The 26,856-nt window shown below is 38.8% G+C and overlaps 3 protein-coding genes and 1 non-coding gene across 6 annotated transcripts; 3 read left to right on the top strand and 1 right to left on the bottom strand.

Annotated features, from left to right (window-relative positions):
* Nucleotides 1-413: 413 nt before the first annotated feature.
* Nucleotides 414-3,063, top strand: LOC136446727 (10 kDa heat shock protein, mitochondrial-like). Its single transcript, XM_066445250.1, has 4 exons — nucleotides 414-546; nucleotides 1,558-1,719; nucleotides 1,922-2,011; nucleotides 2,531-3,063. The coding sequence occupies exons 1-4, from the start codon at nucleotides 544-546 to the stop codon at nucleotides 2,594-2,596; spliced, it is 321 nt and encodes a 106-aa protein (XP_066301347.1). The 5' UTR covers nucleotides 414-543; the 3' UTR covers nucleotides 2,597-3,063.
* On the top strand, nucleotides 2,172-2,291 carry LOC136447996 (small nucleolar RNA SNORD22). Its single transcript, XR_010757825.1, has one exon. It is a non-coding gene; the product is annotated as a small nucleolar RNA SNORD22 (small nucleolar RNA).
* A 1,858-nt stretch (nucleotides 3,064-4,921) lies between the features above and the next one.
* On the bottom strand, nucleotides 4,922-6,242 carry LOC136446726 (histone H2A-like). Its single transcript, XM_066445249.1, has 2 exons — nucleotides 5,912-6,242; nucleotides 4,922-5,517 (listed from the first exon to the last, which is right to left on the bottom strand). The coding sequence occupies exons 1-2, from the start codon at nucleotides 6,151-6,153 to the stop codon at nucleotides 5,334-5,336; spliced, it is 426 nt and encodes a 141-aa protein (XP_066301346.1). The 5' UTR covers nucleotides 6,154-6,242; the 3' UTR covers nucleotides 4,922-5,333.
* Nucleotides 6,243-6,940: 698 nt separating this feature from the next.
* LOC136446792 (WAS/WASL-interacting protein family member 1-like) lies at nucleotides 6,941-26,807 on the top strand. Of its 3 annotated transcripts, none has more exons than XM_066445370.1 (9): nucleotides 6,941-7,108; nucleotides 16,990-17,255; nucleotides 17,716-17,883; nucleotides 19,362-19,733; nucleotides 20,446-20,890; nucleotides 21,340-21,503; nucleotides 22,569-22,601; nucleotides 23,744-23,845; nucleotides 24,400-26,807. In XM_066445370.1, the coding sequence occupies exons 2-9, from the start codon at nucleotides 17,060-17,062 to the stop codon at nucleotides 24,441-24,443; spliced, it is 1,524 nt and encodes a 507-aa protein (XP_066301467.1). In that variant the 5' UTR covers nucleotides 6,941-7,108; nucleotides 16,990-17,059; the 3' UTR covers nucleotides 24,444-26,807. The 3 variants fall into 3 exon arrangements, with proteins under 3 accessions (XP_066301467.1, XP_066301466.1, XP_066301468.1); XM_066445369.1 differs by lacking the exon at nucleotides 22,569-22,601 and adding an exon at nucleotides 22,286-22,336; XM_066445371.1 differs by lacking the exon at nucleotides 22,569-22,601 and having other exon boundaries at nucleotides 6,942-7,108.
* Nucleotides 26,808-26,856: the final 49 nt, after the last annotated feature.

The raw sequence follows: 26,856 nt of genomic DNA, 5'->3' as shown, positions 1-26,856 counted from the left end.
TCCCAAATATGGTAATTAGTATTGGCCCCTAACCGTGTATAACATTTGTTTTAGGTAATCAAATTTTAGTTACCCATCGTTCTGAGTATTGTAACCTATGTAATCCACGTGAATCGCAGATTTTTATATTTACACACAATTAATCTTACTGTGTTGTCCAAAAATTGCGCAAATAATTAGCTCAAACTTATGTAATATCAATATGCTATATGCAGGGCCTTCCTTCTGGAACATACCGGCATCTTGCCTTGCATAAGTGAATGATAAGCAGTGAAAGACAAAAAGTACGCAGTTTTAGACGAATACTCCTGCTTCAAATTGATGCATACAATATACAGGATTGAACTGAATGCTGGAAGATCATTTTTAATCAATGGAATCATATAAAAACCTATTATTTCCGGTCTGATCAATTTTCGTGTTCTCCCGGAAGTGCTCCTGTGCGCATGTGCGGAGGGACCATGTGTGCATGTGTGATTCTAGCATTTTCGTCCTTCAGCGTGTGCGGGTGACGCAAGGGAAAACTGCACTTTTACCTTCAAAATGGTGAGATTTCTGCATTGTTCTGGACAATATCTGATTCAATTGGCAGGTAGATTGAGATATATTCGATCCATGTTGCAATTCATGTGGAAAACACCAGTAATGCAGTATGTAGTATCTTTCGCTTGTAAACGATGAACGCGCACGTGGGAGGGGGGTTTAAAGATTTCACCTCAGGTTTTTGTACCAAATAACGTTCCTGGGTAGGATAATGACGAACAGTGTATTTTTGTATGATCAGAGAATGGTTATAGCAATGATAGAGCCTCCTTTATTATAGTCACAATGTTTTAAAGATTGCAACTCAAGTTTATGTGAAGAAAAATTTTAAATGAATGAAGTGTTGCATCAATCCTTGGTTGCATAAGCTGCAAGTGAAGTGTTGCAGCTGAATGCTGAAGCCCTGTAACTGACTCTTCTCTTCTCTTCTGACAGCAGTATTAAATATGCTGAAAACAATTATTTTAGGGGAAGGAGATGGGTCTGGGTTTTGCAAGTTATCTACTTGTACAGAGGCCATAGTTCACCTTGAACATTCACCTTGAATAGGTCATAGTTCAGCAAGAATTTGAACATCACATGGGACTGTGAACTGCATTGGGCATGGGTCAAAATTCCTGAAGATAGGTGGAGAATCATCAAAACTGAAAATGGGCGAAGACACCAGATAGAAATGTCAAAATGATTAATCTGGTCAAATGTCACGATGCTCAAAAGAAGCAGCTGTTGTACATGTCCTTTCTTGGAGAACATCTCGGTCGCTACCATCTTGGGACCTGAGAGCCAAGTGTGTTCTCATGGGAACGGAGACATGCTGGAGGCCATAGCCACACCCCCTTCCCATCATGCTTATCCCTGTCCCATCATGCTTTGTGTCAGCCACAAATTGGCTCAATCTAATTTCTAGCAGAAAGTGTTAAAACCCCATTTTCAATACATTGGCCAGGATTATAGAAGAAGAAATACTTCTGAATTGCATCCTGCAATTTAAAATGAATCTCCATTTTTCCACAGGCAAGGGCACTAAAAAGCTTCATTCCACTTTTCGACCGGGTCTTGGTGCAAAAACTTGCAGCAGAGACCACAACAAAAGGAGGCATCATGCTCCCCGAGAAGGCGGTCGGGAAAGTCCTGGACGCAACTGTGGTCGCTGTCGGACCCGGGTCACGAAACTCTGTAAGTTTCATCTTTGGATGGTTCCATTGTTGTGGTTTAGTTTGAAAGGACGCTGAAGTATGTACACACCATGGTCTATATTTTGTATGTTTACATGTAGATGAATTGCGTATGACGACATTGTTAGTCCATGTTGACGACGACCTATCCAAAATTAAGTTCAGGTAAAACTGTAACTGAATTTTCCCTGTCTACCTTGCAGAGTGGTGAACTCGTGGTATGCAGTGTGAAGGCAGGAGACAGAGTCCTCCTCCCAGAGTACGGAGGCACCAAGCTCAAGCTAGAAGACCAGGTGATATACAGCAAATTACTATCATAAGGTTAAAAGCTAATTTGTTCAGGTGCGTAGGTGCCAGTACAACAACATTGGAAATCAAAACCACTTCTTGTTGAAATACAAGGTTAGGTATTCATTATTGTGAATCTGTTCCAAGGACAAAATGGCTGCCATGTTGCGATGATGAAAGTCCACGCTATGAGCTCCCTGTTTCGTGCCAGAGCCCGAAAGGGAGAACCCACTGGTGCTGGCAGGGGGTCGAGAGCTATCTTGTCTTCTGGACGGTCTGAGCAACAATATTCAAACAGATTCTCCTCCTTTGTCTTTCAGTAGTATGCACAGTGCTGGATCTATATACAATGTAAAAAGTAGCCTGATTTTAATCACGCTTCTAGTCAGCCGGACAGCTGGAGTTATACAGACTATATAGAAAGTACATTTTTTTCTTACTTGTGCTAGGCATAGAGTATGACACAGTTGATGCTCTGTTCATGAGAAATTTACTGACATCTTCATGTAACCTTGTCTTTTCAGGAGTACCATCTCTTCAGGGACGGAGACATTCTTGGCAAATTCTTAGAGTCTGAGGGCGGCAAATAATGATAAGACTTGATAAGGCCTCATTGCTGTACAACATTGTTCCATGTCAGAGGAGAAGAAAATATGTCTAGGTGTATGAATGTGGTATAATATGGTTGGTATAGACTGATATGACAAGAAAACAAAGAATACTTGAAGACATATTCCTATATCATCAAATTTGGAAGAGTTTAGAGCACTTCAAATGAAAGATACAATACTGGGTAGTGCTACTGAAACTGTTATAGTCTGGCATAAGGGTTTTGGGTATATTGGAATGAACATCTGTTGTATGAAGACTTTTGTTGATATTGTCTCCTTTCTCTGGTAGATATAGCCTGGTGGATTGGCTTTAAAGTGTACTCCTGCACTACTTGTATGTAAGCTAAACTTTGTCCAACTTCTGTTAGCGAAGGCTTGCTGTACATTGTAGTTTGTGACTAATCAGGATGTTTCAGTGATTCCCAATAAACAAGATATCATTCCTACAGTTGTCTCTATCCTTATCAAATCTGTTTGTAATGCTAGTAGACTGCATTGACACACACACCCTTAGAAACCCCACAAGTGGAATGATTTCTTTTTCTGACAAGAAATACCCAAATGCATTTAACGTTGGGTAACATAAATTCGCGGGGTACTTAAATTCGGGATTTTTCGAAAACGGGGTATTTAGGGATATGTGCTAGATGCAACATCAGTAATACTGCTAGAAATGCAAACTTGACAGACTAACGTATTCAGAACACTATCTGAAAAGCTTCGATAACCATGCATTAGAAGTTGGCTACGTCAAAAACTCTCCGTCCCTTATTGTCACAGTCTGAGGGCTTCGTGGGAGAATTATACTACACATACATGATGTAGTTGTTCGCTGGTTTATAAGAAAAATGTCACATCCGCTTCCTGCTCAACACAATTATTTACAATACAACTTATTAGAATCTCTTTTACTAACCTTCAACTGGACTCTAAGTGTGATTAATCATCAAAACGCCTCTTTGTTGCTACAACCAATGGCTACGGCACTACGGTGAATTTTCCCGCCGCCATATTCGTTACCCAGAATCCTGCTATTCGGCAGACGACAAACGTTTGCGAGGAACACTTTTTTGTCCAAATGTTGTGTGTGATAGTGGACTGATGGCGATATTTTCCTCAAAGTTTGCTCTTAGCACAAGCAGAAACACATGGACATAGTAGTATTACCATTTCTACGGCATCCAGCTAACGCCCCGATGAATAATGTACAAATTTCCATGACGGTGGGGATCGACATTGAGTAACGTTCTACCGACTCAACACACGGGTTGTTCCTGGAGGCCTGATGTGTGCGGTACGGCCGTTTTTTCGTGTATTTTTTTTACTTGGACACGTCTATATCCATAGCACTCTCCTCAAGCCAAGGATGGAACGAATAGCTGCTGTATAAAATGTAATTAGCGGTAAGATATTCAAGACGAATCTTCTCTCCCGAATTAATGTTCACCCCTGTCCGACAGCACCGTCATTGTGCGTGTGGCGGACGGTAGTTACAAGTTGAAATATTATGGTGTCAGCACGACTAGAGACAAAATCTACCATATATATGATTAGTGCAAAGATAGTACATGATACTGACAGAACAATAGAAAAAAAGGATGGTTTATTGTTCCGCTAGATTGATTTCAGTCAACCATTATCGGAAAAATCCTGAATTTATGTTACTCAACGTTATATCTAGTAGTCTCTTACTGGAGACAGCTAGACTATTACATGTACCAACTATATCCCGTTTGTTGTGTGTTTAAATCGACTTGTGTCATTTTTCAGTAAGCATTTATGCACGTTGGTCAGCCAACTCTTGTGTCATCGGTAGTTGAGACAGATCAATATCTGGAAGGCAACAGATCCAAAACCAACTTGAGTCTGGGTGAATCAAGAAATATTCTTCTCCATCTACTAAGACATCACATAATAGTTTTAATACACATGGGTGATGGAGGTACTGTATGAATATGTTGTTTATAGAGTATTTTGTTGCCAACTAGAGTCAAATCCAAGTCCTCAAGAGGTTTTTAAAATGATAGTTAATATCTAAAAATAATATCTAAGTCACATCAGTTCTAAACTGTTCAAACAATTAAAAATGAAAGTTATATTTGAACTTATTTATATATGTTGTAAACGTTTTGAAAGTAACTGCACAAATAGCGCAGCTAACCCCCTGTACTTTATTGACAGGTTGAAAATTTGAAAATGGTCAAGACAAAGAAACATCTAGAAATTAAATGTACTGATAATTTTTTCAGAGAATTTTAAGATCTATACAGCTAACGCTTTCAAGTAAGAATCATACACATAATGTTCATAAAAAACATGAATTTATTGAAAATATACAACAACACATTTACGATCAAACATGGCCTTCACAATATGACAAACATATACAGTCCATTTACACAAATTTACAAACTTCACGCCATTTACAACCTTACATATCGACAAACAGGCATTTCTTGTCGGTTGTTATTTCTTGGCTCTAAGTGATTTGTATTGCACTTGTTTATTCGGTTGTAATTTCTATTATAATTTGGAATAAAAGCATGGAATTGCACAATATCAATAGAGAAGCAGCCAAAAATAAAACCAGTTTCCTCTTATCCATTACAGGACATGCGTCAGAGCTGTTTTGGTCGCCGATTCACATAATACAGAAGTTCGGAAGCTCCGCCACAGAGGCGTCGCCAAAATGTCAGTTTATTGGGTTAAGTCTAGTTCAGTACTCCTGTGATTGAGAAGACGGGTTGCCCTCGCCGGCGTTCTTCCGTCCGGTCTTCTTGGGCAGGAGTTGGTTGTGGATGTTCGGCAGCACGCCGCCCTGGGCGATGGTCACTCCGGACATCAGCTGGTTCAACTCCTCGTCGTTTCTCACCGCAAGTTGGATATGGCGGGGGATGATCCTGAAATAATAAAAAAAAGATAGATACAAAACGATAGAAAAATGGCTCTGTCTTTCAAAGGGGAGTAATTTATATATGTCTACTGTCTAGACTTCCTATAAACGTAGCAGTGTTGAGAAAGACTTAAAATGAATATGACTGAAATGCGTTTAACAGTACTGGTATCACAAAAAGTCGAACTGGCGACGCAACATGTTGCGCTCTTTTCCGGGAGATAATGATTAATGTTCAAATTTCTAGGAACAACTTTTGTCAAGCCGCTAGCCTTTCCCAGAAGTACGCATCTTATCTTATGTTTAATAATGATGGTGGGTTCAAACCACTAGACAATTTGGCCATGGACTATTCGAATTCGGGGATGTCTCAGTATGGCATGGATTGGAAAATGTTTTACCTGCTCTTCTTGTTGTCTCGGGCAGCGTTGCCGGACAGCTCCAAGACTTCGGCGGTCAGGTACTCCAGAACGGCCGCCAGGTACACGGGAGCGCCCGCTCCGACCCGCTCCGCGAATTTCCCCTTGTGCAGATATCTCTTGATGCGGCCGACCGGGAACTGTAGACCCGCCTTAGCTGACTTGGTTCGCATGCTCCCGGCAGGTTTGGCGCCCGCTGCTTTGCCCTTACCACGTCCAGACATTGTCGTACTTCGAAGATTTTACCACGTCGACGGAGAAAGAGAAAAAGAAAACGAAGGCACCAACGAGCTACTGACGGCACAGAGGAAGATTCAAGGAATACCTGCACGGTGCGCTCTTTTGTGCCGTCTTATATAGCCCTCACACAGGTGAAGACTATATTGAATGTACAGGTGTTTCTTCCCACCTGTTAGCTACCTGTTGATTGGTCCTTATAGCCTAATTTGTTTATCGATCTTGATTTGTTTATGTTCATTCACGATTGACTTCTTCATATTACTACTGAACATAAATGATATCAAATGAACGGCACAGGCTGTGAAATATAACGTTGTCATTAGGATTTACTGAATACTTGAGCGCAAAAAAATGGAAGAAGTTTGCTTATAAGTAAACTTGTATTGCGCATAAAACATAATATATACATTGGGTCATTAGATACTCCAGGAACTACTTATCTACGTATCTACGAAACTTTCGCGGTGGTTTTATTTTCGCGGTATTTCGCGGTGATCCGCGAATTCATGACACAGTGCAGCGGGTAACAGTTACGTCTCCCTGTATGACTGCTGTACTACAACATGATTTGATTCAACCGCGAATTTAAACCTCTTTTTCCCTCATACGAAATAAAACCTCCGCGAAAATAAAAGAATTTAAAGTACGTGCTGCTGTTACGCTGTCAGATTGTACCTGGCATGTGTATATTTCTCAATGCCTGCAAGAGGGCGTTATTTTCGGCTACCTGCCCGATAGGGGTGGTAATGACATACCAATTACGCACCCCTCTAGGGGGTAATGAAGTGTCGGCCATATTGGATCCGCCGAGCTGGGAGGAGATTTCCGGGTTCAGAGTCGCGCGAACTTTTTTGACGATTTTCGCCCCTTCCAAGGAAAAATGCTAAGATTCCCGACGATCTTATGAAGGTATAAACTTTTCCCAGCGTTGGTAACGAGGTAGGTGACACGTGTACGACTCTGTTTACACTTACCATGTCTTTTTCCGTCGAGAAGTGCGGAAGATGGAATGTATGGGGGCGTAGAAAGATACAAACTTTATCAACTGTAAACTTTGCCCAACGTCGTTTTCCTATTGTTCTTTTTTCTCCACCACCCTTGTGCTCGATGCACGCTATCGATGTCGGGCAGGTTCCATAGATAACTGCCTTGCCATAAGAGCAGCGCTGTGGGACGGAAGTGAGTGGTACGGGGTGGTATGGGGATGTGGTCCCATGGAAAGTGGGGAGGGGGGCAACCCTCGCCCCGCCATTTTCTCGCAAAGTGGTAGATATGATGTGCGTGCCATTGTGATATTCCTGTGGGACAGCTACCAGAATTCTTTCACTCCACAAGTGTTTTTGTATGACGACATTTGCGCGCTATTTTAGTTGTGTTCAACTCTTTCTATTGCACAATCACAAGGTTGCAAAGGGTCAAACGTTTTCAGCCTTTGATATCACACATGTGGACAAACTCAACTTACTGCAGCTCAGCAAAAATTATATCAGTTCTGTTCATTTTAACACTCTAAGTGTTATGTATAAACCAAGCGTTAAACAGGTTTGACATTTGGAGGGTTAAGGATGATTGTTAAGTGCCACCAGGAGTCTAATGGTTGTACAAATCTCTGTCAGTTGAAAATTATTATTGAAGTTATATCTTAATAATTATCAGGAATTTGAAGGACAAAATTCAATGTACTGTCAATGCATTTAAGTTCGCGGTGGTTTAACGTTTGCGGTTTTCGCAGTGACCTTTTCACCGTGAACTTAAAACTACTGCGACAATGTCTGTCCTGTTTTCTGCCCGCCTAACACCTTATTTCTACCTTGAACTACAAACCACCGCAAACACTTCTTCATAATTTTTTTTCTCCCTACTGTGAAATTAAATCACTGTAAACTTAAGTGCATGTACAGTATCACAATCATTGCAATGTTGTCATCTTTGTTTGGTGCAATTCTGTAATATGCATTGTGTTTCCATGTAGTCTATTATTTTGAATTGTGAACTCCCATACAATTTTTCACCATGATGTAAATCTAAATGTATGTGAAATACATGTACTGACAAAAGTAGAGTTGTGTCAAGTTTTGTCTGGACAGACTGAGTTGTATGTGATTCTGAACCTGTAATTATGACTTGTCTACCAAAAACAGAAGCCAAGATAAAATGGCCTGCTCTTTTTCCAGCCGACTGAACACACTACCACTTCCTGTTCGCATTCAAACCAAGTCTTTTCCAGGTAATATGTGCCAAAAAATTGCTCATGAAATTGGTTGCATAATTTCTTAAAAGAATCAATCCTAATGCTAGTTACACTGTGAAATACAATGTCGCATGTTGCCATTAAAGTTCTGATTTATGATAGTCCAAAGTTCACGAAATCCTGGTCGACTCCTACCTTTGTAGTTCAAGATTGACAAACAATGGTTTGGCTGCGATGCATTAGTTTGTTTTGAACATTATGGTGGAACACAATGTACTGTTAAAGCCTTTAAACTTCTCAGGGATTTAATACTAGTAGGGAGAAAATGGTTTTTAGTTTGCAGTTGAAACTGGGGTGGCAGGCAAAAGCATTTTTGCTGTGTTTTTAAGTTCGCACTGGAGAGGTTACAATGAAAATTGTGACATTGAACCACCTCAGTTCACAGTGTTGTTCCAATCTAATATTTTTGAAGGAAGGGTCATAAACTTTTCTAAAGCAACCTATCTTCCTTTGTTACCGAGTTGTTGTGGACCCCAACCACCCTCGAGCTCCAATTAGTTAATTTGCTGATATGCCCTTCTGAACTTTAAAATGTCATGATTCAAAGATTGACCTTTACCAGTAGCATGTTGCCTTTTTTGTCCCTTACCAACATTTGTTATATGGACAAGTTCTGCTGTACAGTATTTCACAATGTAGCTTTGAATGTTGGATCATGAATTTAATTTCTTAGCTTCTTTGATAAATGTTTTAGGTCAGACTAGTGACATACAGGCAACAAACACGGTTCATTGAATGCCAATGGTAAGTAGTCAATGTTTAGAAAGGCTAGATATTCGAAACCTGTTTATCGGGTAAACAAATTACAGGGAATTAGGAACAAGCTGTTGAATGCAGTAGAACCGTACAAGAACTTGCAATGAAAATGTCCTCATAATTCATACTTGTGATTTTGGTCTGGCAAGATAAGGAAATGATTCTGCTTGCATGAAGAAATTGAGAAGTGACAGTTGAAACTGAAAGGATACAGGTGTAGTTTGAAATTCCAGATACATTGTTTGTTGCCTGTTCTTTACATGTTATTATGTACTTTGATATAAACTCAACTAGTTTTTAATTTTATGCAGCATTTGTGGGACATGCAAACATGGTAATCCGATGTTAAAACTTAAAATGTAATATCCAGAAGGCCAAAATTCAACCCTCTTCACAAACTGATAGCTGTTGTCGACCTTGACTTTGACTTTGAGGCTTAAACTTCAAGGTTTGATCGTAAAATTCTCTTGTGAAGTTTTGTCTAGTTGTTAACAGTTCAGGAAAGCTTTTCTAGACATGATAGTCTAGAATCAACCTTGTGCAGGCAAGGCCACAGGAACCTACCATGTCTGATATGCTTATCATGGGAAACATATTGTGTTCAAATGGGTCCGGAAACCCTAAAGTAAAGTCCTCTCTCGTCTTTCCACTTCCCTTTATATAAAGCTGTTTTTCAACCTTAAGGTGGTAACTTATCATGATTTATCACGAAATGCAGCATCTGTGAGTTTTGCAAGGATGTATCAATATATTCATATAAACAAACAACTTTTTCTTGCTTTTTGTTTTAGCCTGTTACAATCAGGCTGGAGAATTTTTGTTCTGTGAAAAATGAAATCATTGCCAAAGAATTGTTGGAAGATAAAGAATATTAAAAAGATGCAAGTCAGTGAGGTTTGGGAAGTGTACTACATGTATGTAGTACAGAAGGAAGTGTTGCATACACATAGTAACTGTTACTGTGAGGCAAACAAAGACAAATAGATGAATGTATGTATAGTGGTATATGTTGTCAACATTGGACTACGTACACAGAGTTGCATTGCTGATTGTTAACAAAACTGCAAGTGCCCCCCTCCCCTTTTTCAGAAAGATAAATTATTATTGTTGAAAGTACTACTCATAATGAAAGATTTTCATAGAATGAACTTGATAATAGATTCAAGACTTAAAAGTGAGAGCAGTACTAAAGAAAAGAAACCCCATGACAAGTACGGTTATATTTGTTGACTTTGTTCTGAAGCGTGTAGTCTATCCATCTCTACTTGCTTACAAGGTATGTATGGTATGTGTGTATAGGGGTCAAATTAGCATCTTTCCTAGTAGACTATGCATGTAAATGGATTTTTAATCTCTACTACTCTGTACATTCCACACAATTCTCATTAGCTAATGGAAAGTAAGGTTTAAAATCAAACCTTGAAAAATACTAGGCTAAGTATGAAAACACTGATACAATATTCTAAAGGCATTGAGTTGACCTTGTTCCTTACCTGTCCTGTTGAACAGGTAAGATAAAGATCTACCTGTCCAACCTTTCATGACCTTCTATCCCAATAGAACACTTGGCTATTGTTCTAAACGCAATGATGCTACACTTATCATTGTTTCTTACATTTGGCAGATAAAAACAGAACTCAGAATGCACCTTTGCTACTTGACTGAACAACATGAAATTTGATATGAGAGTAGTTTTTGCAAACGGCCCAAGCTTTCAGATTCCCTTTTTTTGTCTGTCACAGAGATGTATATTGTAACTGTACAGAATGTTACTTTCATAAATCATGATTTAATTTGTAAATGTATTTTGCATAATAAGTAAGTGAAGGAATGATATGTTGCCCCCCTCCCCAATGCTTCTGTTCAGAAAAACCCAATGCTCTGTTTGCTATTGACCTTGGCATGGGAAAAGACCACATACATTCCCTCGATACACATGACCTATTTTCAGTCAGTATGAGTGAAATAGGCAGCGCACAGTCATATGCCATATTAAATGATTCATGTACATTTGTATTAAGAATTTCTATATACAGAGGTTACATGTACATGTATACCTCTCAATATTCAAATCTGAATTCTCCCAGAACATGTGACATTGGCAAGTTTATGTAGACAATTTATGACAGAAGCAAATTTTCTGAGTGAACTTGGAAATGTTCCAGAATCTATGGAGGCTAAAATGACTGTGTCAGGCCAATTAGAGAAATGAAAGTAGCAAGGATATGTTTATAGATATGATTATATCAATATATTGATAACTGTGGTCAATCAATGGGTAGTTAATAGATTAACACATGTTGTAGGTAAAAAGACTGTTTTCGCTGCAAGCTTGATTTGGGTTGATGTAAATAAACATTGAATGAAGTCTAGAACTTGGTATTCCAAATATTGTGTCAGACAAATCTATGTGTCAGTGCATCATGCTTAAAATTTGATTGTCAAGCAGATATTTTACATAATTGTTGAAAGCATTTGACAGATAGCATCCTGTACTAACATGTACCGGTACATGATATATTTGCATTCTTGACATCGGAATCATAAGAATTTTATCTATTGCCAGTGTTAACATTACTGAAACAGATTACAATTTACAGTGATATGTATTAGAATATGCATATTTTTGCAGCAGTTACTGTTGATTGATAAAAATGACTACTGTAAAATGAGTGTGAAATAGATATCTACTCAAAACTGTTTCTATTTTTGACAAAAAGAGGCGTGTCACATTTATCATAATAAAACACCCCCTTTGCCAAATTGAACTTGTCCAATCTTGGATCTTTCAGACAACAGTATGGTAGGAATGACTTTTGGGTGGGGCCAGTTTTCAGGGATCAGTCAGGGTGAAACAGGTCATGATAATATTGGTACTAATGATAGAGTGTCATCAGACACAAGGCTTGATCAGTTCTACTAGCAATTTTTTTATAGTTCAGTGTTTGCAGATTTAAAAACGTTGTCATTATTTAGAACATTAGGTTGAAAGATGAGGGACACAGCACAGCAATATGTGTACATTGTATATAAAGCTGCAGTAGTTTGATACATGGATTATAGCATTGCCCCCCCCTCCCCTTTTATCCAAATGATGAAGTCACCCTTAGAGTGGAACTACTAGTACTAGTAGTAGTAGTGATATGTATTGTTGCACCTTTTGATATTTGCAGAATAATCCATCTAAATGGGTAAATTGTAATTTGTATCTTAATTTTGAAAATACCGTATATATTTTGTAGCCTCCAAAGCAGGCTCTAACCGGCCTTTTTGGGGGGCTAAATAATACACTTTTTGCAGCCAGCCCGTAACCATCAGCCACCCTGTAACTATCTTTCCAAACGGTGGCTGATGGTTTCAGGCTGGCTGCAAAAAGTGTATTATTTAGCCCCCCCAAAAGGCCGGTTAGAGCCTTCTATGGAGGCTATATATTTTGATGCATATAAATTATGATTACAAATAATTAAATATCTAGAAATAGGATCATGAATTATTCACATATAAGAGGCAATCAATAGACATTGATTTTTTTTTAAAGATCATCGATTACATTTACTTGTAAAATACCAAGAGAGATGACATTGAAATGTTGACCATATCAGGTGGCTTTAATCATTACCAGATTTCCCCAAATTGGAAATATGGGAGGGAAAGAAAATGAAATGTTACAATCTTATTTCTCCCAAAAAATTCAATATTTCATTCCATTTGTTTTCTTCATACTAGTTCATTGTATTGTTAGCTAAACGTGAGTAAAAAAGAAGAAGTTGCCAACATGTCGCAAAGTTTGTATATGTCACAGGACAGATTGGAATCCAGTACAATCTGGAACTGTCCTAGGACAGATTGGAATTCTAATCTGTCCTAGGACAGATTGGAATTCCAATCTGTCCTAGGACAGATTGGAATCCTGATTCCAATCTGTACTAGTACAGATTGGAATCCTACAACTGAACTGCATATATGTAAATTAGAGATATTTGCATATTATGGCAGATTATGAGTATGTTCCATGAAATACTATCACGGTCATACAATAAGAATATCGAATTGAACTGTGCTTCAGACAGTTTACATAAACAGTGCTAAACTACAAAATAGACTACTTAATATAGTAGTTCAAGATTCATATCCAAATCTCATGTTTGGAGCCATGTTGGTGACATACTTATCATTTTTGGTTTACCATGTACTTCAAGACCGTTCTATGTTTATTTTAGTCCGCGGGGTTCAGTTCAGGCCCGCGGCTTATCCCCCTAGCTTAGACTTTTCATAGAATTTATCACATATGTGCCAATTACACATATGTGCCGTTATAATGCAGGCTCTACCGGCAAAACGGTTCCGGGGGTAGCTGATGGTTACGGACTGATTGCAAAAGGTATATTATTTAGCCCCCAAAAAGGCCGGTTCAGAGCCTGCTATGGAGGCTAGCCAGGTGTGATTTCTGATTAGTTCAGTGACTTTCATGGTGTTGTATGAATGCAGTCTACATGCAGGCTGGCCTGTCAGCCCTGCGGTCTAACTCACCAAGTCTGGGGGGAAACTTCATAAGCCTGGGGAAACTCTTTCTACACTGAGGTCTAAGCAACTTTTAACTCGATAAGTTTATACACTTTTGCAATAAAAAAACAACCTAATTATGAAGATAGCATAATCATTAAAATGGTATGTAAAAGTTAACTGTAAATGTATATCCTGGGGAAAAAAGTTGAAAACTAGTGAAAACTGACCAGTGTTAACTGGAAAAATCGGTTGAGCATATGGACTTACTCATAATGGCCATAATATGTCTCTAATTTACATGGGAGAGAGTGAGTGAGTGAGTGAGTGAGTGAGTGAGTGAGTGAGTGAGTGAGTGAGTGAGTGAATTTACATATATACAGTTCAGTTGTAGGATTCCAATCTGTCCTAGGACAGATTGGAATTCCAATCTGTACTAGTACAATCTGGAACTGTCCTAGGACAGATTGGAATTCCAATCTGTCCTGGAACTGTCCTAGGATAGATTGGAATTCCAATCTGTCCTAGGACGGATTGGAATTCCAATCTGTCCTAGGACAGTTCCAGATTGTACTGGATTCCAATCTGTACTGTGACATATATATGTACTAAAGAAGCAGTCCTTTGTTACATGTAGCAGTGTGGGTGTATGTAGTATATGCATAACAAAGTTAACAAGACCACAGCACGTCCAGGTCAAAAGATACAAAAACGGAAGTTCTGCTGCAGTACCAAGGTCACATACCAGGGGGCCCAAAACCGACCTTGAATTTCGGCCTCACAACACCCGCCCACATACCAAATATCATCGTAATCCATCCAGAGGTTCTTGAGTTATGCTGCCTACAATAGTCCGGAAACACATACACACACACACAGACAGACAGACACACACACAAACACGCCAAAAACAATATCTCCATTTTTCATGGAGATAGCAACTCAAAAGATCAGTTAGTCACTCATGCAAATTGCAAACTTGTGGTTGTAACTCCAGAAAATGTTAACTGGATTATTCTTGATGATTCATTTTGCAGCTTAAATGAAATCTCTAAGGTCTATATTTAAATATATTCGAATAAAGCAATCTGTTCATGTAAAATGTATGCTGGCATGGTGATATTTCATTTTGACGCAGAACTGAAAACAAGGAACTTTCAGTTTGTATGTTATGAACTGGTAGCATTGTTAGAAGATATAGGATTGTATTTGATTTTGAACAAGACCTATTTCTCTGGAAAAATAACCAAGATGACTTCAATATTACGTTTATTTAGATTTATGGTTGCATTGTGATTAATGATTTTACATAAAAACGAGAATCCTCTATGCAGTGTACTATTTGAGTCCATATAGTTTATTACAGATACATGTAAACAAAATATATATGATGTATATACCTAAAAAATGTATGCATAATACAGTTGCTATTGTGTTTTTCCTTTTAATCTGACATTCATACACAAAAGTCACAACATTGCCATATTTTGTAAACGTATATCTACAAATGTTGGTACTGTATACATATCAATCATACATACGTTTTGTGCAAGGAGTTCATATTCATAATCATTTTCTGTACAAGATGAAATGCATATATTGTAATTCAATGTAGACAAGATAGAGCGCAGAGAGCAGACTCTGTAATATGATACTGTCACTATGCAAATTTGTCATTTTGAAATTGATTGGTCTGGTGTTTAACAGTCCAAAAAAGCTTTATGTTCTTCCGTGTGCATTTATGAAAGCAGAACACATCTTGCCAGTTGCCACCTACTGTAAATATTATATTGTTGCTTTTTCCAAAAGCTAGTATATATTGATTGTTTACTGACTTTACAATCATAAAACCTGTTCCTTTTAGACTGTAAACACAGTAGCATATATTATTTTACAACTTCAAACATATGTATAGCTAACCTAGAAATCTGTCTAGAATTCTTGTTCAAATTGACTAGTCGAAAGGGGAACAATGTAGGTTACACTTACTTACAATACTGAATACTTGCTTTTAACAAATAACCTTTGAAAAATAGTGGTGAAATATTGCAGTTGATTGTTATCTGCTGACGAAAAATAAAGGGCAACCCATTTTTTTTTCAATACCTTTGTTAGATTAATGCATCAAAGGTATGCAGAACAGCAATGCATATACATGTGCACGTACAAGTCATGCCACATATAATGAACACATCGACCAGCAGGGTACATGTGTGTGTTACTGTCTTTTGCAGTACACACAAAATATACATTTGTAATGTATTACATACCGATGCCAGCTGTCTTACCTATTGGTGAGAGTGACGCACACCACTAATGATAGGTTTTACGATTTTGCACATTTCTTTATAAACCAAATAACATGTCTGTGGTGCAAGGGAAGATGTTTGTCACTTGTGCCATTTGTACTAACAACAAAGACAGAGGGGACGAGGTATTAGTCAAGTGTCAGCTGTGTATGACACCAGGTGTAGCCTTTGTCTCCAGGCTTCACCCTGTCATGAGTAAGTGAAAGCAAGGCAAGGATATAACCTCCTTGGTGAAAGTTGGTATCTTTCTAGTGGTAAACATATATCATACAGTATATATTTGTGATTAATTTTGTCGCGCTCAATTGTCTTGGAAAAATTGACTTTGATTTGATATAACCTTAGCCTGGATAATGCTAATATTTCTCGGGCCCCTGCAAGTACACGAAGTGATGGAAGCATTTAACATATACTACTTGTTTTATGAATTGCTTTTACATGTACCATGAATGATGTAGCCTAAATGTCTGGTGTTAGAGACTAAGTATGGCAGACTGTTTGGTGGTTGTTCTTATGTATGAGCTCATGTGGAATGTTCTAGACAATCTAGAGGTTTGGCTTTAAATATTTTCCTTCTTCTTTGAACTTCAGGTTGACGCAAGGTACTAGTACTAGCTTTGCCTTCTTGAACCATGGGAAGGGCATACTCTTATATAACAGGCCATAAGGCAGTGTAGCTGTGCATGTGCATACGTGTAATTTCTTAGAAGGATTTCATGATCGTAATTATGTATTTACGATTGTATTATGATTCAAAGCAACCCATTGAACCTATTCAAAGTATGTCTGGCTATTTGTACAATGCCAGTAATTTTTAGATTTGTTACTATTGATAGTTATTTACAACTTTTGTTAAGGCAGGAACACTGCATGTAACCAGATTTGTTATTGAAATGTGTACATCCACGCTCTACATGTATATACAGGACTTGTGTATAAGGTATTTGTATATTAGTTATCACATGATTTGACTGTTGTTTTTTCCCTTGTCTATTTTCCAGGTTCAATCAAGCTAATAGTGGGGCAGGTGGCAAACTAAAGAGGCTGCCCTAGGGACCCGAACTTCCCAACATGCCACCACCACCACCACCCCCACCCCCGGGGCCCCCACCCCCACCCACGTTTAACCAAGCGAACAAAGCACCACCAAAGCTCAACAAAAGTGAACAGAAGGACAGGGGGCAACTCTTGTCCTCTATAGAGGCGTTCAAGAAAAACAAGTTGAAAAAAGCAGAAACCAATGACAAGAGTGGACCTTTCATAGACAGTAAGTTTATACTTATTGTTTTTGAATGCTTATAGTAATCTTTATAGAAAGCACAGCAAAGTCAAACTTATCACTATCACAGTGGAAGAATTGCTTGCTTATTTAAGTAACTAATGTTGCTGATCTGTGGGATAGATTCACATTGAATAGTAGCAAAACTATCGTAGAAGATATCACAACCCCTTTCTTCCCATGATGCATTATAACTAACCTTTGACATTAAGTGACCATTGACTTTTACCTGACCTTTGACTGCTCTGCAGGTAAAACGGCTATCACCAGGACCAAGAAGAAGAAGAACTATATCTGACCTTTGACACTATTTGACCTTCCACCATTTTCCAGGCAAAATGTCATCAGGAGAAGTAGACCAAGAGGAGGAGGAATAGGAACTATATAACTGACCTTTGGCACTCTTTGACCTTTGACTACTTGCCTTTGACCTTTGACCATTTTCCAGGTAAAACGTCATCAGGAGGAGGAGGAGGAGGAGTTAGACCAGGAGGAGGAGGAGGAGGAGGTGGAGGTGGAGACAGAGGAGGAGGAGGAGGGGCTCCTATGGGCCTTGGTGGTCTTTTTGCCGGAGGAATGCCCAAGTTGAGATCTACAGGACTTAGGCAAGAAGGAGGTAGAAAATGCATTTATTAATCAACTTTCTGTAATAATTGTCAGTGAAAACAATCATTCAAGGGAAATGGAATAAATAAGTTGTTTGGTAAAGTTGTGTACATTTGGTAATCTGGTGAAGGTTTGATTGCATCAACCAACCTTATTTCCATAATATACAACTATATTCAAAGGTAGTTGATACAGTAATAGCATTCAACCATACAGTTAGCATTCAACTGACTTGATAGGTGATTTTTCTATACAATTCACCTACTCATTTCTTTGCACAATCATTATGCTACCTTTCAGTTTGTGCAGTTATTAACAAACAAACAAACAAACAAACAAACAAATAACAAATCAAAGGCACTGTTATGCAAAAAAGAAAGAAAACAACTTCTCTCTTAAAGGGGCCCAAAGCAATATTAAGGCCCCAAAATGGAAATAAACAAAATTCTGAAATCTTTATGGTAGTGACATTTACTAATACTGTTTAGCTCATTTGCATAATGACTCCATACTTTGAGCATTTCAAAACCTCACAAAAATGTGCCATACGATGATCCCCTTCGTTTTGCGAGCCTACAGAAACCCAGCAATGATTTTCAGTGAGTTCTCACATCACAATGACGTCATAATTTTGCATCATGGATGTAGCTATACATTGTACTAGTGTTGTTTCAGCTCATCATGTATAGAAATGACTAAATAAGTTGACTTTCAAAATCCTGTTTTCGAGCCCTAATATTGTTTTGAGCCCCTTTAAGTTCATAGGATGACTAGACAAACCTTGTTTCAGGAAAGCACAAGTCAGAAGAGAGCAGTTTTTGCCAGTATTTTACCCCCTTCTAATCACATGTAGATGCTTCTTCCCTTCACACTTGCTAACTCTTAACATCTTTCTCTGCTCTCACCCACCACCAGTCCTACATAGGTATAAGTATTACACGATAGGTAAGGCTCACTAACCTAAACACCTTTAACTGTTGTGCAGTGGTTACGCATGCTTCACATATCAATGATTTTATTTTCAGGGTTTATTTTTTGTTTGCAGTGGATTATATGTTGGTGAAGTTTTGTTTTTTGCTGTGTCAGTTTTTGTTTTTGTGAAATTAAAAAAAAAGATTTGTGGGTGTGTAGGAAATACCAAGGACTGGAAAGTGTTGTACAAATTATTACTGTCTTTTTCATCAATGTTGTTTGGATCAGCGCTGTCTCTAGAACCCATCTCTTTGTCCTCACACGAAACTTCACATGTTGGGACGGACAAAAATTTCACTCCATCCTTCCCAAAAATCTGAATTTTGTGACATTAAATTGATGGAAAATATCTTGTAATGAGCTTTAACAACAGAAATTAACAACATGGGCTCCCAAACAATGACCACACCAGAAAAAAAAAATTTAAGTTGGAGGCAGCCCTGGTCTGAATGGAATTATATCATAAATGCATATTCAGACGTTAGTTCCAATTTTCCCTGTATTTTCTTTGTTCAGGTGGCAACTTGAATGCAGAAAACAACAAACGCAGCCCGAGCCCTAACAACAGATTTGCCGGACGAGGCAACAACAACACAGCAAACAGCGTCGGCACCGTGCCTCGTGCCATGCCGAGTCAGGCGAACAATAACACGGTTCCACGACACACGCCCAACAACTCCCAACCCCCACCCCCTCCACCCAGCAACAGGAACCTACCCCCTCCACCACCCTCTAGCTCGAATAAACCAAGACCCCCCTCAGGGCAGCACAGACCCCCCTCTGCTCCAGGAGGGGTAAGACCTGGACCACCCCCCTTCGGGAACAGACCACCCCCTCCTCCACCAGGAAGGCCAATGTCAGCGTCATCCTCAGGGGGCCCAAGACCAGGTAGGCTTTGATAGTACCACTGATGAAAAGTAGTGGATGCTACTTGAAATGTCTGACCGTTTCCCAAATCAAAATGACAGAGTCACTGACGAAAAGTAGTGGATGCTACTTGAAACGTCTGACCGTTTCTAAAATCATACCCAGTTGCTTGAGTAGATGCTATTTGGTATTTGATAGTACAGCTAAAGTCTCACTTTCTTCTTGATAACCTTAGCCAAGAAGGTGATCTTTTCTGTGCCATTTGTTTGTGTTTGTGGGCAGCATAATTCGAGACATTGTGGCCACGTGGATAGATCTTTTAGTAGATGGGTAGGGGTCAGGAAAACGAAAGTCAAGTTCGATAATGGGCTTCCTAGCGGCTTTCTACGGTACTGCAGCGGAACTCACTGTTTTATATTTTGATTCACATGCATTAACTTTGTGGTAGTTACAATATGGAGCAAAGAGTGGCTTGTCTATTTACTTTTATTGTGTTTGATAATGTTTGTCATTGTCCCTGAGGACAAAACTAGGATAAGCACTTTTGACATGAAATATGCCTTGGTTTGCAATTAGTTTCAAATGAAGCTACTGTTTCCATTGCTGTACATGTCAAGGGCACTGCTATTCTGTAGACACAGCTGCTTTTCTTTGTTGTAATGTTTAAATTATCACTTTGTAAGTTTCATCTATAGCTGGTCCTCTGTTTCTGAGATAGTCTTTCTGTTTTCAGGACCGCCTCTAAGAGGAATGAGGCCCCCACCCCCTTCAAAGGGACCCCCACAGATGGTGCGGCCACCCCCTCCGCCATCTGTCTACCCCCCTAGAATGAACGGGCCCAGTTCTTCACAAGGACCCCCTCCACCACCACCCCCTGGTGGTCGTGGTCCCAGGCCCCCTCCCCCTCAACAGACAAGACCCCCTCCCCCTCAGCAGACAAGACCCCCTCCCCCACAGCTATCAAGACCCCCTCCCCAACAGCTAACAAGACCCCCTCCTCCACAACAAACCAGACCCCCTCCCCCACAGCAGAGTAGACCCCCTCCACCGCCAAGCAGTGCAAGACCACGTGGCCCCCCACCCCCTCCCACAAGAGGGGGGCCACCGCCTCCACCCCCAGGAGGGCCCCCAGGCCAAAGACCCCCTCCCCCACCTCCCCATAGGTCTGCATCATTTAGGTGAGTGATCTTGACATAAATGTAAATGCATTTAAGTTCGCTGTGATTTAATTTCGCAGTAGGGAGGAAATGGAGTGTTTGCAGTTTTAAGTTCCCAGTTGAAACAGAGTGATGGGCTAATAAAAGACAAAAAAAGCATTTTTGTGGCGGGTTTTAGTTCAAGGTTACCGTGAAAACTGCGAACATTAGACCACAGAGAACTGAAATGCATTTACAAGTGTTCTGATCTTTTCTGGAGATTTTTTGACAGGGACGTGTCATCGAAAATTAGCTTTTATTAATCTGATAACAATTAAACAGTATTGTTAGCTCAGGTCAAACTCAATACTCAACAAATCTTTTAGTTTCCAGTAATTTTATAAACACAAAGAGCAATCCTAAGGCTTTAACTCTGTCCTTGAGGTTTGGCCAAAAATGCATATGCATAAAAACTTTGTTTATAATTACAGGGAAGGAGGGCCATCACAGGCACCACCACCCCCACCCCCTGGCAGGGGCCGACCCCCTCCCCCACCCACGAGGGGGCCTAGCGGAGCACCACCCCCTCCCCCTCCCACAAGAAATGGGCCTAGGATTTCCATGCCTGGAGTGCCTCAGAAAAGCGATCTAACGGGTGAGTTTGGAACAGACCAACTGTATTAAAGTTTGTACCTTGTATAGCACAGTGTATGTAAGTTTTGTAAAGTTTGTATGTGTCTATTTTGTTTTCTGTAGAAACTACACTATGTTAAAGGTATGGCAATGGACTTAGATGTCTTTGTGCCAGTCTCCATATACATCTTTGTATGAGTTTTACATACAAAATAATTATCAATTTACAGAAATCACCAACTAGACCATAGATAATGTGTTCTGGCTGCATGTCATGTTTGTGCTTCTGTGTGTCAATGTGTCTCTCTTAGTTATATGATGTTCGTCATATATGTATGTGCATTCTTCAAAACTTCAGAATCTTGTATTGAATTTCACAGCTAAAGATTTGTATGCTCTTGAGACAACTACACAATTAGAGAGATGTCCACAACTGCTTGCTTGTCTTTCCAAAAAGATGTAGCTTGGTGGCGTTTTTGTGCTCTTTTTCTAGACCACCTCAACTCAGTTTAATGGATAACATCATAACTTTTTGCCACAATATAGCATGGCAAGTAGGACAACTACATGAAAAATGTTCTACTGTAGTATAATTAGAAATGTATGATAATCAGAAACATTTAATTGGAGATTCAAAACTTAACAAAGTCTAAACATACCATTTTCGTTCATGTCTTGTTATCCATTAAACTTCTTTGTTCTGCTTTCTCCATGTGTGTTCTCTCACCTCCAATCTAAACATGTACATTGTATGTCTCTGTTCCTTTCTTTCTTGTGGCTTTCCTGGACTCACACCACATGTAGCTGGGTATAGGTGGACATGGTATAAAATGTATGGCTTCTATGATATGAACTGTGAGTATTCCAACCTTCAGGGCTGTCTCCTGTTCTGATCCCTTTTCTTTGCACCATCCTTCTTTTCACTGCAGCAGCGTGTTTTGTTCTAAAGCTCCCCCTTGCAGTTTTGGTCTGCATTACACCTTAACACTTTCTGTTGCATGTTGTATGTTGTCACTGCCTGGATGTGATAAGTAAATAACACATCATTCTGCAGATAGTATGTCTTAACGTTTTCTTTTCCTTCTAGTACATGCCAAGAGGTATTCACTAACCAGCGCAAGTATGTGTAGGTTTAATAGATGGTTTTGTGGTGGCAGTTTGTTGCGTTCACGTAGCATGTAGCTTTTCCTTTTCACTCATTGGTCACATCTGTGAGTAGTATTGCTGTGTGGACATGCCATTGGTCCATGATGTTTTTGCAGTTTTGATTGTAATCTCTAACCAAAGTTACAGTCTTTCAGTTGACTCTGTTGATCCTAGAATATGGAATTTGTCAGAGATGTGATTGTTTGACAGTTTTGCAAGTTCAGCTGAATTTCTTAACTTTGTTACTAATGTTAGAAACTTTAGTAAAGAATATAACCTTTGTGTAAATTTGTCAAAAGGGTAAAAATGTTCCAGGTATTACTTATAGTTATAGATGTCTTGAGGGATTTTTTGCTTTTCATACTACATGTATGTTTCTTCCTACTCTAGTCAGATTTCTTGTAGCTTTACAGAAACATCAACTGCATCCCATTGCTTTTATCAGGCCATGTAAAATGCAGGAGATATCTCAAAACAAAATCAGTGTGTTTTGGGGTGTGCTCAGGACATTCAAACAAGTGCACTTATTGGAATATCTTACAGTGAAATACCACTTTTATGGATGCCCCATACTGTTATATTTCATGTGTTTACTAGTCATTATTGGCTTTAGGGTGGGTCGCCTTTTATAGCAATGCCTCTGAAGTGGTAAAATAGATTAGTGCAATATATGTACCTTCTTTAGTCTTGCTCTTTCCTATACAACTGTTCCATTGTATCTCATAAATGATATCTTGTGAAGTTTTCCAATAAACTTGTACGAATGCCTCCTGTCTACACTGGCCGCTAAAGGGACTTGAAGAAAATGGCCATAATAGACAGGTGGCCTCTCTAGACATGGTTCTTCATGCTTGCCCGGTCAATGGAGGAAAAGGGACCACCAAAAAGGGGCAACGATTTGCTGTTGGTACTTATACAGGGGCGGTCACCAGAAGTACAGGTTCGACCTGTATATAAGACTGTTAGATTGTTTAGGATAGTTGAAAAATTCTTCTGACCCCATGTTTTTGTTTGTTTGTTTGTGCTATAAGACTGATAGATTGTTAAGGATAGTTGAAAGATTCTTCTGACCCCAGTTTTTGTTTTTGTTTGTTGGTTTGTTTGTTTGTGCTACAGATGAATTTGAAGCGAGGTTCAACTTCCCGGCCAGCCTGCCTACTCCGCCCCCCTTTGAGAAAACCAACAAGACTTACCCTAGCAAGATAAAAAACAAATCAGGTAGGTACGATATGTCATGAATAAAGTACGTCAATGAGGGTTCCAGGACATCCAGGTAATAAGATATGCAACATATTACTTACTCAAGCAAATGCAACTGGTCTCCAAATTCTATCCAGTTGCTTGAGTAACTGTTACCTTATGTAAATTAAGTACATGTAGTACTTTTGATTGTATGAGAAACTTACAAGGAAAAATGTTTGTGCATATCGTATCAAAAGCCTTTATCTACATTTTATTTTTATCCTAGATACATACACAAGTACAGGGAACATGACATACAAATGTACAAAACTCAGTACTGTAGTTTGTGCAGGACAGGAGTGTATAGTATCCACTAAAAGGGACATGAAGGACATTGAAAAGCCCTTTGATTAGTACATGTATCTTTAGACTGCTTGAGGTAAATTATACTTTTAAGAAGCACATGAAGAAATGTTGTGTCATTTACTTCCAACTACTTCTTGTAGTTGTGTCTTTTATTCCTGAGATGATTCAATAGAATATTATAATTTTGTTTGTTTCATGAATTTGATGTTTTGTTCTTTTTGTAGCAACAAGACAAAGAGGAGTGCCCCCTCCCCCACCCAAGCGGTGATAGCAACGCCACCTAGCACCTGACACTAGACCTGCAACATGCAGTTAGGCATGGGCCAACAAAACCAGGATTAACACACCTTCAGCTGAAGATGCTTTTATTTACTCACTCCAATGTTCAGGGTAAAATCCCTTATAATTAAGGGGAAAATAGTCTGTAGAATGTAACGGCAAGACCTTGAGGTTAGAAACAGTGAAGAATTGTTGTTAATCCTTCTTTTGTTCGTCCATCGGGCCATGCCATCTCAATTCTGGGGAGAGCATCATCATGTGCTTGCAAAGGAACTGTCTAGTGAGTTGGCATTATAAGTTTTACACTTGCATGAGGAAGAATCTTCATTGTTATGTTGGTAGGCAAGATAAAGAAATAAGCAATACTTAAAAGATTTGTGAGACGAGATGTACATGCATGTGCACAGCAATGTTTAACATTTTTCTCTTTTAGTCCATAAGTCATTTTCAAAAGATAGGTTTCAACATACATTACAAAATAGTTACATCAAAACACACAAGCTTGAAACCACGTTTCCATACTTCTGTAATGTTCAGATATATGTAGACTATCTGTATAGCACCAATGTTTTTGTACACAATGCTGTAATGCCGATTCAGTGGACGGTTCCTTCACAAAGGACTACTTGTGTAGAGTACATTGTTCTAACTAGAGGTGTATAATGTAAAAAGGCATATGGACAAAGTGACCTTATAAATGTACAGTTATGGGTGAAAACTTAGTATATTATCCATTTTATTTCAAGACACATGACATTGTCACATTATACAGAGTTGTTATGCATAGCTGGTGAAAAAACATACCCTTAATTTTTTTCCTCTCCTATGATGAAATACCCAGAATTGAATAGCGATGGCCTCACGTGTACCTAGTTACTGCTGTAGTATCTATCTCCCCCCCATTATGTACAATAGAACAGCCCAGAATCAGATGTTATTGCTGCAGGGTTTGGGCAATGCAACTTGCCGTAGAGGGGTGAGAGGATTTTTTTCGGTAAGATTCAAACAGTCGGTAGCAATAGTTTTCTGTGGTTGACATTCAACCATGGTTTGTTTCTTTGTTTTTTGTGATTAAATGTATTACACATCAACATGAATGTACTAGTATTAGGAAAATGTCTTTATAAATCAAAGTACCACAGCATAACCCCCTCCCCATGTCCAATGGTACAATGCTACAGCTGCGTCGATACTCTTGAGGTAAAGTACATGTATAACATTTGCTGATAGGTACTTACATTACAATTCATCCTATCCCCTTTGAAAATGGTTCAGTCTCAATGATTAAAGTTACCTAATTTGTGAGGAGCAATCCATTTGATTATAGGGGTGGTAAGCATCTTGCTGATATCAGTTGTATTAAGATAATTTATGTTGGAATTCAATGGAGCTGGAGGTGGCTGAATTGTTTCCTATAAGAATAATGTAATAAGATGCTGTTATGCTGAATATTTTGCCTTTTTTTCAGCATATAAACGATATTGCGACGCGGCACTGTATTGATACAAGTTGGGCACCGAGAGTAGTTTTTAGAAAGAAAAAAGATTAAAATAGCAGTATGTGCTTGAGTCTTTAGCAAAATTTTCCGGACATACATTGTCCAAATATTTGCTGGCAAATTTCCCCATGAAAAAATGGTTTTGCAAAAAAAGAGAGCTATGTTAGATATGTGCAGAAATATTACCTGTACAAATGTATAATGTATAATGCAACATTACAGAGCTCCTAATAATTTGTTTAAGAAAAGATGTCAACATTTACATGTCAACATTTACATTATTAGTTGACACTTTTTTCAGGTGGGGTTTCCTTAGTTCTAAAAAAGACATGTTGGATAAGATGATTTTTTTCCTCGTATTTTGTCAATATATACCTTGAAACAGGTGCATTGTACTATAATCAGAAATCCTAAGTTTTTGCAAAGAGTTGTGAATGATAAATGCAGTATTTCTTTTCAAGGTACAACATCAAGGTAACATCCCTATATGTGGAAGTGAATCAGTCCAGATAGGCATATCTTATCGGTGATTTCTGGAAGAGACCACTAGGAAAGGGGCCCAACTTCTTTAGGAATTTCAAATAATGCAACAGAGCCCATGTTAAACTATGTTTCAGTTCAACTTTCAGTTCAAATGTCTGCTGATTTCTGGACATGATTGTGCCTATGAATAGGAATTACCTTTTTGTTGTGACTTTTAAGAGAAATATTGCTGTTAAGAGCTCTACAAATTTTCTATTGAATATAGTAGGCAGTAAAACTATGTAAATTTGTAGAACACGGCAAGGTGAAAAAAATGAACCTGTATGCAAAGTACTAACATTTGAAAATAAAACAATCAGTATAAGTTCTGAACTCCGTGTGTTCTCTTAGTCTAAATTTCCATCATTTAGCACTAGCGGTA

Source organism: Branchiostoma lanceolatum, chromosome 13 (genome assembly GCF_035083965.1).
Source record: "Branchiostoma lanceolatum isolate klBraLanc5 chromosome 13, klBraLanc5.hap2, whole genome shotgun sequence".
Classification (NCBI taxonomy): Eukaryota; Metazoa; Chordata; class Leptocardii; order Amphioxiformes; family Branchiostomatidae; genus Branchiostoma; species Branchiostoma lanceolatum.
The sequence above is the reverse complement of the archived record's forward strand: the minus strand, read 5'-3'. Positions and strand labels throughout refer to the sequence as shown.

Coding starts and splice junctions, on each gene's coding strand:
- LOC136446727 (XM_066445250.1), top strand. Junction 1,720..1,921: donor GACCCGGGTCACGAAACTCT/GTAAGTTTCATC, acceptor TCTACCTTGCAG/AGTGGTGAACTCGTGGTATG. Junction 2,012..2,530: donor AGCTCAAGCTAGAAGACCAG/GTGATATACAGC, acceptor TTGTCTTTTCAG/GAGTACCATCTCTTCAGGGA.
- LOC136446726 (XM_066445249.1), bottom strand. CDS start 6,153: ATGTCTGGACGTGGTAAGGGCAAAGCAGCGGGCGCCAAACCTGCCGGG. Junction 5,518..5,911: donor CGAGACAACAAGAAGAGCAG/GTAAAACATTTT, acceptor TTATTATTTCAG/GATCATCCCCCGCCATATCC.
- LOC136446792 (XM_066445369.1), top strand. CDS start 17,060: ATGCCACCACCACCACCACCCCCACCCCCGGGGCCCCCACCCCCACCC. Junction 17,256..17,715: donor GAGTGGACCTTTCATAGACA/GTAAGTTTATAC, acceptor ACCATTTTCCAG/GTAAAACGTCATCAGGAGGA. Junction 17,884..19,361: donor AGGACTTAGGCAAGAAGGAG/GTAGAAAATGCA, acceptor TTCTTTGTTCAG/GTGGCAACTTGAATGCAGAA.